Source organism: Capra hircus, chromosome 24 (genome assembly GCF_001704415.2).
Source record: "Capra hircus breed San Clemente chromosome 24, ASM170441v1, whole genome shotgun sequence".
In the NCBI taxonomy this organism is placed as follows: domain Eukaryota; kingdom Metazoa; phylum Chordata; class Mammalia; order Artiodactyla; family Bovidae; genus Capra; species Capra hircus.
Genome location: NC_030831.1, coordinates 32,845,649 through 32,859,782, shown reverse-complemented (window position 1 = coordinate 32,859,782; position 14,134 = coordinate 32,845,649). Strand labels below are relative to the sequence as shown.

Here is a 14,134-nt window from a genome sequence, read left to right as displayed (position 1 = left end):
TCTGTGAGCTAGAGGTTTCCAAGAAGACTTAAGAAGTGTTTTTAGAGAGCACTTAGGTAGAACAACGGGCTTCCCGGGTGGCTCAATGGTAGAGAATCCACCTGCCAGTGCAGAAGACATGGGTTCAATCCCTGACTTGGGAAGATCCTCTGGAGGAGGAAATGGCAACCCACTCCAGGACAGAGAAGGCTGGTGGGCTGCATATAGTCCATGGGGGTTTCAAAGAGTCAGACATGACTGAGCATGCACCCAGTCGTGCTCAGAATATGTAAAACAATATTCTGAAATGTGTAATAAGACCACTTGAAAGATAAGGATTTTCCATGGCATTCAGTAACAGTATCTAACTGTCCACCACTTACCTTCCAGAATAAAGCAGCATTTAAGCAATGAGGAATAAGGAATCAGGGTGAGGAGACTTTTACAGTCTACCTACAGTAATAGGAAGGTGCCTGATTCAGAGTAAATCTCCCCACCCCAAAATACTACTTCCATTTCACAAATGAGGAGCTCAATGTCAGAGAAGTTAAATAACTTGCTCAAGCTAACCATGATATCAAATAAGCCTTTTTAAAGATCATCAGTTTCCAAACATACTATGTTACACATAATCCACTGAAATTAATCTGGCCCACATCTTCCTTGGTCTCTCTTTTTTCCACACTAACGTAGATTTATAGGCTGCATCTAGCTTCTAACATCCTTACCCATCTGATCAAACTCTAGAAAGAGCTGCCCTAATTTTCTTGCCCTTTAAAAGACAATTCACCCGTTTCCTAAATATTCCCAGCTTTCTTGAGGTAACCGAAATGCAAAATTACTTCTTCAAAAGGTTCAAATTTCAATTTGTGTAACATTTTCTAGTAAGATTTAGTTTTTCAGAGTAATATTTATAAAAAGTTTCATGTCTGTCATTCTTTCCAAATAAATTGCCTCAAAAATATTTAACAATTAAAGTGAGGTTAGATAAATCCCAAGTGGTCCCTATTAACCACTGCAGCAACACGAAAAGCCCCAAGACGGAAAACGTGCTTCAGATTAGGCGAATTCCTTGAAGGCTGAGAAAGTAAATGCCCATTAGGCCCAGATTTCTAAATTATTACAGAAGTTATTTGGCTTTGGGCACTGACTTTTCCTTAATTAAAAAATTTTAAAGTCAAATATCAGTATCAAATATTTATCAAGATATGTGTTTCTTAAGACTTTGGTAACCACGCTGAAAACACTTTAAGGATTTTTCTTTGATCAAAGTCACAGAATTTTTGTCTAAATGAAGCATACAGTTTCACTCCTTTTGGTCTCAGAAGTCCAAGCAATAAAAGCACTTTTGTAACCAGGCTTAACAAAATCCAAGCACTTCAGAAAATCAATCAAATCAAAATCAAGGTCATCAAAATGACTCTAAAAATTAACCAAGCCTCAGGCCTGCACCACAGGACTTCCTCCATACAAAGTGGAGAACGGGCAAGTCACATGCAAAGAGACCACAGACCAGGAGATTCAATAACAAAGGACTTTTTTGGGTTCACACATAAGCCACTGAAGGCCATGTCTGCAGGGCCTCCCTGTGCAGAGCACTTGTTCTTGGGAAGAACTGGAACACAGCACGGAAGACAATCAGGTTTGAGGATCTGATACTAAGGACTAGAGTTTCTCTCAATGTCTGGTCTTCTCATTTCCAGCACTCAGGTCTGGAAACCTCTGCTGCTGTCAGTGTATCCCCTCCACAAACAGAAAAGTCCATTCTGTCTTTCCAAAGTCAAACACTTTAGACAAGCATGGGCAAAAAAAGAGGGGATGGGGAGATGTCTTTGCTGCCTTTCAGTCAATGTTTCTAAGAATCCATGAGTCTATGTCAGTAATGTGTGTGAGTCAATGACTGGCGTGTGTGTGTTAGTTGCTCAGTTGTGTCCAACTCTTTGTGATCACATGGACTGGAGCCCGCCAGGCTTCTCTGTCCATGGAATTCTCCAGGCAAAAATACTGGAGTGGGTTGCCATTCCCTTCTTCTGGGTGTCTTCCTGACCCAGGGATCAAACTTGGATCTCCTGCATTACAGGCAAATTCTTTACCATCTGAGCCACCAGGGAAGTCCCATGTCAGTAATACAACATTCTATAATGTAATCAGTAATATAGCACTCTACATAATATAACATTCTAGAACACGGTTAATTCTGCATGATGCTCTTACTGGGGGAAGAGAGAGCTTCACCACCTTTTGTGGCGTCATCACCCACCTTCTCTTCAAAGCCGTGTCTCTCACCAGTCCCACCCCTTCCTCTCCACACAACCCCACTTGCTAAGGTCTCTGGGCTTCTCTCAGAAAACAGCGCAGGCTCACAAGCAGGCGTTTTCATGTGTATGAACTGCAGTTTAAAGCCTGAAAAATCCCAGAGCCTGAACTTTTTTCAAATGACTGAAACTGGTATCAACATGAAAGCCAGCTTTTAGTGTGGATGAGTTTGGGACAGGTTATAGTAAGTTTCTGGGTGTGATTTCCAAGGACTGGTTTCAACTCTCCCCTGCAAAACACACCCCTTTAGAAGCTGCACAACCTCTACCCTGACACAAACTGAACCCAGCTGCTCAAAAGCACATTATCAGCCAGGAGAAGACCCAGTCAGCGAACACCACCTCTCACCCCTAATGGGAAAGGGCTCCAAGCACATATTCTTTTGACCAAGGGTCAGCAGCATCGTTTTTAATGTCTGTATATCCATATAAGAACTATGGATGCTAAGAGACAGCAGTGGAAGCAAGCATGTGTAAGGCTCCAAACTGGAACTCACAAACCTAGCTTCCAGTTTTATTTCCAGGCCACCACAGAGCTGTCCAAAGCTCGTTGCTTTCTGAAAGTAAGACTTCACTCAACAGTAAACATGCTTACTGGACTTTCGCTTACTTCGCACACTTGAAAATGTGGTCAGAAAAATAAAGGAGTTAATTAGAAATACAGCACAAAGTGGGCTTTCTGGAAAAGACTAAAAACAATGATAAAAACTTATCAAGCCTTTTCAGAAGGGATTGTACTAAAGCAGCGTGGTTTTGGTTTTTGTGGCTCTTTCTAATCATGGTCTGCAGGGTGTACTTGTCCTTGAGCAACTCACTCAATGAAATACAACCAGCATTTGTTTCTTCACGCACAAGGGGATTTCTAGACTAATGGCTTTCAGAGGTCCCCCGAATTCTGCATGTGCGCGGGTGGGAGAAGGTGAACCTCGATGCTCAGCCCTCATCCTACCTCCGCAGCTCTGTGGCCATGTGCTCTGTATTTGCAAATTCTTCGTACGTTCATTGGCAAGAAAGATTTTGATGCTAACAAAAAAGAATCCCAAAACTGTTGGACTTGATGATACCTAAGATCATTCCTGGTTCTAATAAAGGTAGAAGATGCCAAAGGGGCTACCAAGTAATATCTACTAAACTGGTTGTGAAATTATGCCCACACTGGCTCTGAAATTTACGTAACAACTCTGAATAATGGGACAATGGTTTCTGTAAGTGTAAAAAATATTTTTGTTCTATTCCCGTTTATAAGAGATTCTATTACTCAACCCAAGTGACTAAGTAACTCCTGATTCTTTTGAAAATTTTTCAAAACTTGGACATTTTACTGCCCAGTTTCTGATTCTTAATGGAATCCAAGATGTCACTTTAACAAACTGTATTTCCTCGATGTGTGCCATATGTTTGGAAGAGTAAAGGAATTGTCTAAATGTCCTTGGATCCATGATATATGTATAAGCAAAGCTCCTAAAATTTACTCAAACAAACAACTCTGAGCCTGTTTCATACCAAAATCTGTAACTCTACTTTCCCTCTTATAGAAGGGACAAGTGTTTTGCTGGATAAGGAAGAGAGTTTGCTTAATTGACATCGACCTGTGTGAACTGTACAGAAATATTTTAACCTTAATTTCCAAACAGTCCTTTTTCTTTGCACATGTGCAGCCCTTTCAGCTTGAACTTGGTCAAAGGAAAGTACTTTTCTCTCAGGCCCGGGGACAACTCGGAGGGTGTGGTGAGGCCCGCTCTGTTGTCCACACATCTGCCAGCCCCCCACCTCCATCCACACACCCCAGCCCCTCAGCGCACCTCGTCTTCCAGTCCTCCTCCGACTTGGACCTGTTCTTGCGGGCCGCTCTCTGTTTCTCCTCAAGTCGCTTTTTTTCTTCACTAGCTTGATCTAGAATCAGCGTAGCAGTGAAAAAACAGTTATTGTATGAGCAGAGGCTGCCCGGGACAGCACCTGGCACACTCACTCCACGGAGGCATGTGTTAGCACAGCCACCCTTTATCAGAACACAAGCACCACAGTTACGGCATGTCAAAACTTAACATAGCCCCAAGCTGGTGAGAGGTGATGCTGGCATCCAGGACCTCTCACCTCCTTCCACAGCCTCTGTCTTTACCCAAGGAGCCTGCTTATTCTTAAGGCCTCGCAAGTCATGTTAAAATGCTTCCCTGATGGTCCAGAGGCTCTGCACTCGCAATGCAGGGGGCCCAGGTTCAATCCCTGGTCTGGGAACTAGATCCCATATGCCGCAACTGAAAGCTTCCCCATGCTGCAACTGAGATCTGGCAAATTAACAAACATGGGCTTAGTCACTTCAGTCGTGCCTGGCTCTGTGCAACCCTATGGACTATAGCCCGCCAGGCTCCTCTGTCCATGGGATTCTCCAGGCTAGAATACTGGAGTGGGTTGCCATGCCCTCCTCCAGGGGATGGATCTTCCTGACCCAAGGATCAAACCCAAGTCTCCTATGTTTTCTGCACTGGCAGCAGGCTCTTTACCACTAGCATCACCTGGGGAAAGTATAGGTGCTCAGTTGTGTCCGATTCTTTATGACTCCAAGGACTATACCCCAAGGACTAGTCAGAGGACTAGCCTGACAGAGGACTAGTCTCCTCTGTCCATGGGATTCTCCAGGCAAGAATACTGGAGTGGCTTGCCATTCCCTTCTCCAGGGCATCTTCCTGACCCAAAGATAGAACCCAGGTCTCTTGCATTGGCAGGCGAATTCTTTACCATCTAAGGCACAGGGATACCTTGTGTTAACACCTAAAATGCTAACATGTAAGATGCTTGTGCGAACATAGAAAATGTTATGCCCTAACAGACTAAAATGCAGACAGTGACTGGGAGTAAGGCAAACCATCCTCCTCAAAGAAATCCACCTTCCCTGGAGCTGCCAGGCACGTTACCTATCTCCCCGTTCTCCATGGCTCTGATGTCAGGCCGCAGCCTGCAGTCCGTCTTAGGAATCACACTCTCCATCTCCTTGTCTACTTCATTCAAAACCATTGCAAAGCTAGTAAAGTTGTACATCTAAAAAGAAGAAAATGTTCAAATTAACATGTACTGGAGGTTAATGCAGAATGAAACCCTGAGGCTAGAAGATTCGATAGGGATCCCCTGCTCTTTTCTAGGGTGATGATGGCCAGCCTCTCTGTGCCCACACATCTCCATGTTTTCTCCCAGGTCTGTGCCAGCTGTGGGAGTCTGTCTCAAGGAAACCCCCCAGGTGGCACCACCATCACCTCCAGGGAAAACTACGAGTGAAACCAACAGTCTCCATTCACATGAAAAGTCTCATTTGGTAGATCTGGCTGCATCGCCACGGACTTAAAGAGAGTCAGTCTTACTCCTCAGTAAGTATAGAGGAAGCCCCTTCAAAGGCCCACACCCGTATGTATGGAGGAAGCCCCACAAAGGCCCACCCCAAGGCATCTCGGCCAGACACCAGGAGGCCTGGGTGGCAGCAATGCCAGGTCCTGGGCGGGAACCACAGAGAGATGACTGAGGAGCAATTCGATGACTCGCTTCTCACCCCCGCCCTCCTCTTGGTTCCATCCAGGCCGGGAAAAGAGAGCCATCAGATCCAAGTAAACAGGAGGCCTTACCTGGGCTGAGTTCGGAGGCCGCGGGGCTATTCGCCACAGGAGAACGCTCCCGGGGATGACGAACACACTCTCGGAATCCGGCATTGGCATTTCATCCGACTCCTCAGAAGCACTCACCTGGAAGAACCAACAGAGGAACAAAACCGAAATGCTTTGAAAAGACTGTGCTTACAACCGTGAATATTCACCAGAAGGACTGATGCTGAAGCTGAAGCTCCAATACTTTGGCCACCTGATGCAAAATGCTGACTCACCAGAAAAGACCCTGAAAAACTGAGGAAAGGGCCGGGGGTGGCAGAGAATTAGACGGTCAGATGGCATCACCAACTCAATGGACATGAGTTTGAGCAAATTCTGGGAGTTACTGAAGGACAGGGAAGCCTGGCGTGCTGCAGTCCATGGGGTCGCAGAGAGTCGAACATGACTGACCACCACCAACAACAAATTGTAAAATAAGCAGTTTTCATTGTGTGGCATTAGAATGCAACCCCATGTGTGCCAGGGCACCGAGCCTTTCTCACTCTCACATCCTCACCTTTCGATCCAGGCCAGGAAGCCAATAAATGCAGGTCGAGTGACTGAGCCCATGCTGGGAGCCTGCGAGCCTGTGTTGCGTCATTTTTAGGGGCTATGAGCAAAAAGGCTTTACCATCACCACTGCAGTCATCATGCCTTTACTGTCGTGTTTTGATATTTTTAAAGCTTTTTTTTTTAAATCCAAAGTAACTCATTTAAGTAGTTCGTGGAACATTATGAGGGCAAGAAAAGGTTAAATTCTTGGAGCATTTAACTAAATTTATCAATGACCCAAACCAGCAGGGATCCTGAAAGTATTCAATCGAAAGACGTTAGGCTAAAAAAGAAAGCAGCATTTCCACTGGCTGCCCGCTCCCTCCCCTTCCCCAGCGGAGCTATGCCAGCAGCTCTCTGTATATTTAGTCCTTACATAACTAGCCCATAAAGTTTTATATATAAAGAATTTAAGCCTTTGGAAAGTGAAGTCATATTCCCAATGTCATTGTTACCAAATCTAGAACTACTGGCTGAGACATGGGATTTTAAAAACAGCAACAAAGAGGGGACGACACTGGTAACAAGCTTCGCCTGGCATCTCAATATCCTCAGGAGCATCAGAAACCCACAGTGGCCGAGGCCCTGGGAGGTGAGACTAGACATGGGGAAAGCGTGAGGGTACCTTCTCCAAGGGGCAAGGCCCTTCTGTCTACAAAGACTGACCGGGGCTTTATGGGACATGAGGGAGATTTTCTGGAATTTCCGCAATGCTTTCTGCTGTACTGAACCCCACTTCTGCAAGGGGAGAGCAAGGCTCTGCCTCTTGCAAGCAACACAGCGGGGCGAGGGGAGCCGGGAGCAGAGAGCCAGGCTGAGATGCTCAAAGAGGATGGTACCTGAGCTGTCTTCACCCGCGGCCCCTGACCTCTGTCAACTGCTCTGACACGACGGTGCCATTACTGTCTCCATTTTACAGATGAGGTGCTGAGGCAGAGAGAGGGTAGGGATCTGCCTAAGATCAAACCACTCAGAAGCGGGGGAGGCAGGATTCCAAGCAGAGCTCATGTTCTGATCCCTGATGCCCGTTACTGGAAAAAAATAACCAGTCCTCCAACGCTTCCTGTCCAAACAGGTGCAACCTCTCTCTAGCTCAGACCCCAGTGAGCAGTCCAGCCTCCCAGGGTCCTGCGACAAGAAGCTGTGGCCTCACAAGGGGAGAGTCTAAGGTTGAACTGTCCCATTAGGAGGAAGCTTCCTAAGAGGAGGATGGCCGTCAAGCAACGATTTCCCTTAACTGTGATGCTCTCAGCTCCCGGGATCTCGGATACAGAGGAGGGCAATAACACTGCTGTCCGCATGAAAACCCACCTGATTATTCTGGGTGTAATTTCAAATATTCAGAAGAGCTCAACTGCTAACGCACATAAACAGAAAGGAGAGTAAGAATATTTGTCTAAGATGAACTCCAACTTTCCAAAGCGATGTGAATTCAACGCTGTGTGTGTAACTGCATAGCACACACCCATACTCCATGGGAGAGTATCCCAAGCATTCACTAGCAAGTCCGATCATCTGTTCATTACTGTATAGCACATGCAACTCTGCTCAATGTTATGCGCCAGCCTTGACGGGAGAGGGGCTTAGGGGAGAACAGATACATGTATATGTATGGATGAGTCCCTTTCCTGTTCACCTGAAACTGTCATACCATTGTTAATTGGCTATATGAAAGTCACTCAGTCATGTCTGACTCTCTGCGACCCCATGGACTGTAGCCTGCCAGGCTCCTCTGTCCACAGGGATTCTCCAGGCCAGAATACTGGAGTGGGTAGCTGTTCCCTTCTCCAGAGTGTCTTCCCAACCCAGGGATGGAACCCAGATCTCCCACATTGCAGGCGGATTCTTTACTGTCTGAGCCACAGGAAAGTCCAAGAATACTGGAGTGGGTAGCCTATCCCTTCTCCAGCAGATTTTCCAGACCCAGGAATCCAACCGGGGTCTCCAATTGGCTTTAGCCAATGCAAAATGTTTTTGGTGTTAAAAACAGCAACAAAAGTAAAATTAAAAAAAAAAAGGTCAAGGAGAAACATCACATGCACGGCACCAAGTACAAAAGGTAACACCGCGACCCACTAACAGGCCGCCATCCAGGGAGCCCCTCGACACCGTCTTCTGGGATTCTTTACCTGTTTGCTGTTCTTCTTCTCTTCAGTATTTTTCTTATCATTTTTTTTGTAAGCATCAAACGTGGCTGGGTCAACACTGTACAAACATTCTGTCCATTTCCCGTAGAGGGCACAGAGCTTCTTTTTGCTGCCGAGAGAAATCAATGCTGAGCCAACAATTAAACCGGTGTCTTGGAGTAATTAAATATTATCATAAACTGAAAGTACTAGTCACTCGGTCATGTCCAACTCTTTGCAACCCCATGGACTGTAGCCCACCAGGCTCCACGGAATTCTCCAGGCAAGAGTGCAGTGGGTAGCCATACCCTTTCTCCAGGGGATCTTCCAGACCCAAGGACAGAATCTGAGTCTCCTACATTGCAGGAAGATTCTTTGCAGTCTGAGCCATCAAGAAAGCCTCTCTTTTCATAAATAAAGATGCTTACGAATCAGATTCTTTAAAGAAATAGGTATTTCTTATAGAAGAGTATTTCAATTTACTGAAATGCTGTTTCCTAGATAACAGCAGGAAACCTAGACAGCATGTTAAAAAGCAGAGACATTACTTTGCTGACAAAGGTCTGTCTAGTCAAAGCTAAGGTTTTTCCAGTAGTCATGTATGGATGTCAGAGCTGGACTACAAAGTAAGCTGAGCACCGAAGAACTAATGCTTCTTCCAACTGATGCTGGAGAAGATTCCTGAGAGTTCCTTGGACTGCAAGGAGATCCAACCAGTCAATCCTAAAGGAAATCAGTCCTGAATATTCATTGGAAGGACTGAGCTGAAGCTCCAATACTTTGGCCACCTGATGCAAAGAACTGACTCATTGGAAAAGACCCTGATGCTGGGAAAGATTGAAGGCAAGAGGAGAAGGGGATGACAGGATGAGATGGCTGGATGGCATCACTGACTCGGTAAGTATGAACAAGCTCCAGGAGTTGGTGATGAACAGGGAAGCCTGGTATGCTGCAGTCCATGGGGTCACAAAGAGGCAGACATGACTAAGCGACTGACTAACAGCAGATTTTCTTTATCTTCCTTTTTAAATTTTTTTGGCCAGACCACACAACATGTAGGATCTTAAGTTTCCCAATCAAGGATCGAACTGTGCCCCCTGCATTGGAAGCATGCAGTATTAACCACTGGACCACCAGGGAATCCTGGTGTTGGCAGATTTTAATAACAACACTTTACTTAGTGAACAACACCTATACCAGTCAACATTTAAAATGGAACTTTACCTTTTATCTTGAATGTAGCCTTCAACTTTGTGTAATTCTTTACCAAAAAGGCCGCACGGCTTAAAATTCAACACGCATTTGTCCCCAGTCCTGTAAAGGAGACAGTGAGCTCGGGTTATTGTTCAACACGGAAGCAGCAGCAGAGAACAGTGACTCTCTGGCAGCGCCTGCTGTTTAATGATTTTCTAACTCACACCAGGCTCCACACAGAGAGTATCACAATTAATCCATAATCAGTACTGAACCCACCACAAAGGAAAAGCAAGCAAGATCCATAAAAAAATAAGTGAGTTGCTGCTATGGAATGAATGTCTGCCTACTCCTCGTCCCAATTCATATGGTGAAGCCTCATCACCCATGTAAGGCTATTTGCGGGTAATCCGGTCCTAAGGGTGGAACTGAATGGATGCACGGTCTTTGAATAAGAGACTTTGGGGAGATGATCCCTCCTTCTGCCCCGTGAAGATTTGAGAAGATGGCCAACTTGAAACCAGGAAGAGGGCCTTCCCCCAACACTGAGTCTGAGGCCACCCTGACCTGGGCCTCCCAAGTCTCCAGAAGCATGAGATATAAATGCTGCCCTTGAAGCCACCCAGCCCACCATGTTCTCTCACCACAGCCCGCGCTGACTAGGACACGGGCCTAGGCTCACAGTAGAATTTGAATCCACCTCTTTCCAACTCTCCTATCCCTCCTGTCACTGGCCCCATGTGAACAATACAAGCTAAACGGTGTCAGCAAGATGAGCTGAGGGAGGGAGGAATGAAGATTCCCTGAGGCTGCCGAAGCTCTCAGTTCACCAGTCTTCCATAATTAAGAGACTTAAAAATATAAACTCTATTCATTAAGGACTTCCCTGGCGGTCCAGTGGTTCAGCATCCAAGGCAGGGGACATGGGTTCGATCCCTGGTCCTGAATATTCCACATGCCATGAGGCAACTTAGCCTGGGAGCCCAGCTACTAAATCCTGTTCATTAAATGGACTGGCTTCTATTTACTACAGAGTTACACTGCCTGGTTCTTAAGTTGTCATTAGACTCTACTAGAATTTTTTTTTTTAATTTATCCACATATACAGAACTTTTAAAAATGATTTATACATATATTCTTGGCCGAGCTGCATAGCTTGTGGAATCTAAGTTCCCCAATCAGGGACTGAACCCAGGCCTTCCACAGTGAGAGTGTGGAGTCTTAACCACTGGACTGCCAGGAAACTCCTTGTAACGCAATGCACTTTTTTTTTGGCCACACCACATGGCATGTGGAATCTACATTCCTGGACCAGGAATCAAACCCAGGCCCCCTTCATGGGAAGTGCGAAGTCTTAACCACTGGGCCGCCAGGGATGTCCTCTACTAGAACTTTTACAGAAAGACTACCAGACCCCTCTGATGCAAATGAAGGGACGGGGACGATGAACCATCTCACTTGTGGTTTGTGATCTCCACATTGCCATATTGCTCAATCCAGAGCTTTCCCACGATGATGTTGTGCACACAGCATGTAGGATTTGTCCACGTATATGCTTCATTGTGTCTAGAAAACAAAAAGAAAGCCAAAGCCCAGACAAAGAAGTGAGAAGTGTTACTCTGTTTAAAAAGCACATCTGCCTCAAATGCCATGACTCAGGATAACCTATCAGGCTGCTGGAGAGCACTCAACTCTAAGACTATAAAAACTGCTGATGTTAATCCCAGTAAAATAGGTATCATCTGGTTGATTCTTATTGTTTCTTAAAAGGATGCAAAAACTTAAAAACAAAACAAAACTATGCTTCTACCAAACTCCAAATTAAACTATGTACATAACCATCTTAAGCCTTCAAAAGTTTGGTGAAAACATAATAAATTTAGAGGTAGAAAAGAAAAATGGTCTATTTGGTACTTTCCAGCTTGCCAAAGGGAAAAACTTGTGTATGTGAGTAAGTTCCAATTTTACACATTCTTTGCTTTTGAAAACACTCATTTTACATCTTTGTACACTTATGCTTAAATGTATTTTTAATTCACAAGCAGTAAAATTCACTTTCCTTGGTGTTATCTAGTTCTGTGAGCTTCAGCGCATGTGTAGATCATTGTAACTAGTACCACAACCACCAATTCCATCACACCCTCCACCAATTCGCTCATGCTGACCCTCCATGGTCAAACCTTCCCCCACCTGGAATTCCTAAACAACTCATCTGTTCTCCATTGCAATAGTTTTGCCTTTTCTAGAGTGTCATATAAATGGGATAATACATCATGTCCCCTTTGAGATTAACTTCATTTGTATAATACATTTTAAATTCTATGCATCAATAATTTGTTCTTATTTCTGAGTAGTATTCTACTATATGGATGTATCACAGTTTAACCATCTGGGCTTCCCTGGTGGCTCAGAGGTTAAAGCTTCTGCCTTTAATGAGGGAGACCCGGGTTCGATCCCTGGGTCAGGAAGATACCCTGGAGAAGGAATTGGCAACCCACTCCAGTACTCTTGCCTGGAGAATCGCATGGAGGGAGGAGCCTGGTAGGCTACAGTCCAAGGGGTCACAAAGGGTCAGATATGACTGAGCGACTTCACTTTCCTTTCCTTTCCTTTAACCATGTACTCGCTGAAGCATGCTGGGTTGCTTTCAGTTCTTGGTGATTATAAGTAACACTCCTATAAACATCTGGGCATGGGTCTTTGTGAAAATACACCTCTTTATTTCTCCAGAGTAAATGCCTATGAGTGAACTGAATCATCTGGTTAACAGAAGGTCAACTCTGTAAGAAACAGCCAGACTGTTCTCCAGAGTGGCTCTACTCTTTTACCAGATCCCCCAGTAATATATGAGATTTCCGGGTGCCCTGCATCCTAGTCAGTACTTGATACTGTCAGCTCTAAAAATTTTGATTTTAGACATTCTAACAGGTGTGCAGTGGTATCTCACTATGATTTTAATTTTGCATTTCTCTAATGACCAATGCTGTTGAGCATATCTTTGTGTGCTCATTTGTCATTCATATATCTCTTTGGTAAAGTATCTGTTCACATCTTTTGTCTAATTTCTTACTGGGTTGTCTGTTTTCTTACTGTTTTGAGAATGCTTTATATATTCTAGATACAAGTTCTTTGTTGATAAATGATTCACAAATAATGTTTATCCATCTCTAACTTCTCTCTTTGTTCTCTTAAGAGTGTTTTTCACTGAACAACAGATTTTTATAAAATCTATCAATTTTGTTTCTTCTAGATTATCCTTTGGTATTATAAGATGTCATTGCATAACCCAAAGTCATAAACATTTTCTCTTGCTTTCTTCCAAAAGCTTAAAGCTGTACATTAGATTTTAGCCTATGATCTATGTTGGGATCATTTTTGCCTAGGATGTGAGGTGTAAGTTGAGGTTCATTTTTTAACACATGCATGTTGAACTGTTCTCACACCATTTGTAGAGAGGACTACCCTTCATTACTGAATAGTGCTTTCTTTCACCTTCATGAAAAATCAATGGACCATGTTTCTGTGGGTCAGTTTTTGGATGCTATTCTCTGTTCCACTGATGTATGTGTCTGTCTTTCTGTCAATACAACAGTCTCGATGGCAACAGCTTCACTGTAAAGTCTTAAAATTAGGAGGTAGGAGTCTATCATTCTGTTCTTCCTTTTCAAAACTATTTTGGCTACAGTGTTTCATTTGTCTTTCCCAATAAATTTTAGGATCCACTATCTCTTGATCTACCAAAATTCATCCTAGGACTTTTAAATTTGGATTGTGTTAATACACACTGTTTATAGATCAATTAAAGGAGAACAAACATATGAATTACATTAAGGATTCCAAGTACAGTGAGGCATGGTAGACGCTCCATTACTCAGACAGCCTTTGATTCCTGTAACCAGGGTTTTATAGCTTTCAGCCTGTGGATTCTGTACATATTTTATTATCTTTATTCTGCTGTTGAGTCTATCCCAGCTATTTACATTTGTTACTGTATTTTTTCAGTACTAAAATTTCCAGAAATATGTCAATTTCTTTGCTTCAATGTCTTTCTATTCACTTTAAGAGTATTCATCTTTATGTCATGGAGTATAACAGCTGCTTTAAAATCTTTGATACAAATTTCAGTATCTGAGTCACTCTAGGATTAAATTCTGTTTATTACTTTTTCTCCTTCTCCTTCTTTTTCTCATATAAGGAGGTCATAGAGTATTTGTCTTTCTCTGACTTCTCTCACTTAGCATAATGTCCTTGAGGTCCAACCATGTTGTTGCAAGTGGCAAGATTTCATTCTTTTTAATGGCTGAATAATATTCGTGTATGTGTGTGTACCACAATTTCA

The 14,134-nt window shown here is 43.9% G+C and overlaps 1 protein-coding gene across 6 annotated transcripts in view; it reads right to left on the bottom strand.

Moving 5' to 3' along the window:
- OSBPL1A (oxysterol binding protein like 1A) overlaps positions 1-14,134 on the bottom strand; it is a 220,225-nt gene that overhangs the window by 1,330 nt on the left and 204,761 nt on the right. For all 6 annotated transcript variants that reach the window (XM_005697037.3, XM_018039467.1, XM_018039466.1 and 3 more), the window contains 6 exons: positions 11,254-11,361; positions 9,826-9,915; positions 8,605-8,731; positions 5,906-6,022; positions 5,207-5,330; positions 4,097-4,187 (listed from right to left, as the gene is read on the bottom strand). In XM_005697037.3, the coding sequence (XP_005697094.2) occupies positions 4,097-4,187; positions 5,207-5,330; positions 5,906-6,022; positions 8,605-8,731; positions 9,826-9,915; positions 11,254-11,361 (657 nt within the window). The remainder of the gene's footprint in view (positions 1-4,096; positions 4,188-5,206; positions 5,331-5,905; positions 6,023-8,604; positions 8,732-9,825; positions 9,916-11,253; positions 11,362-14,134) is intronic.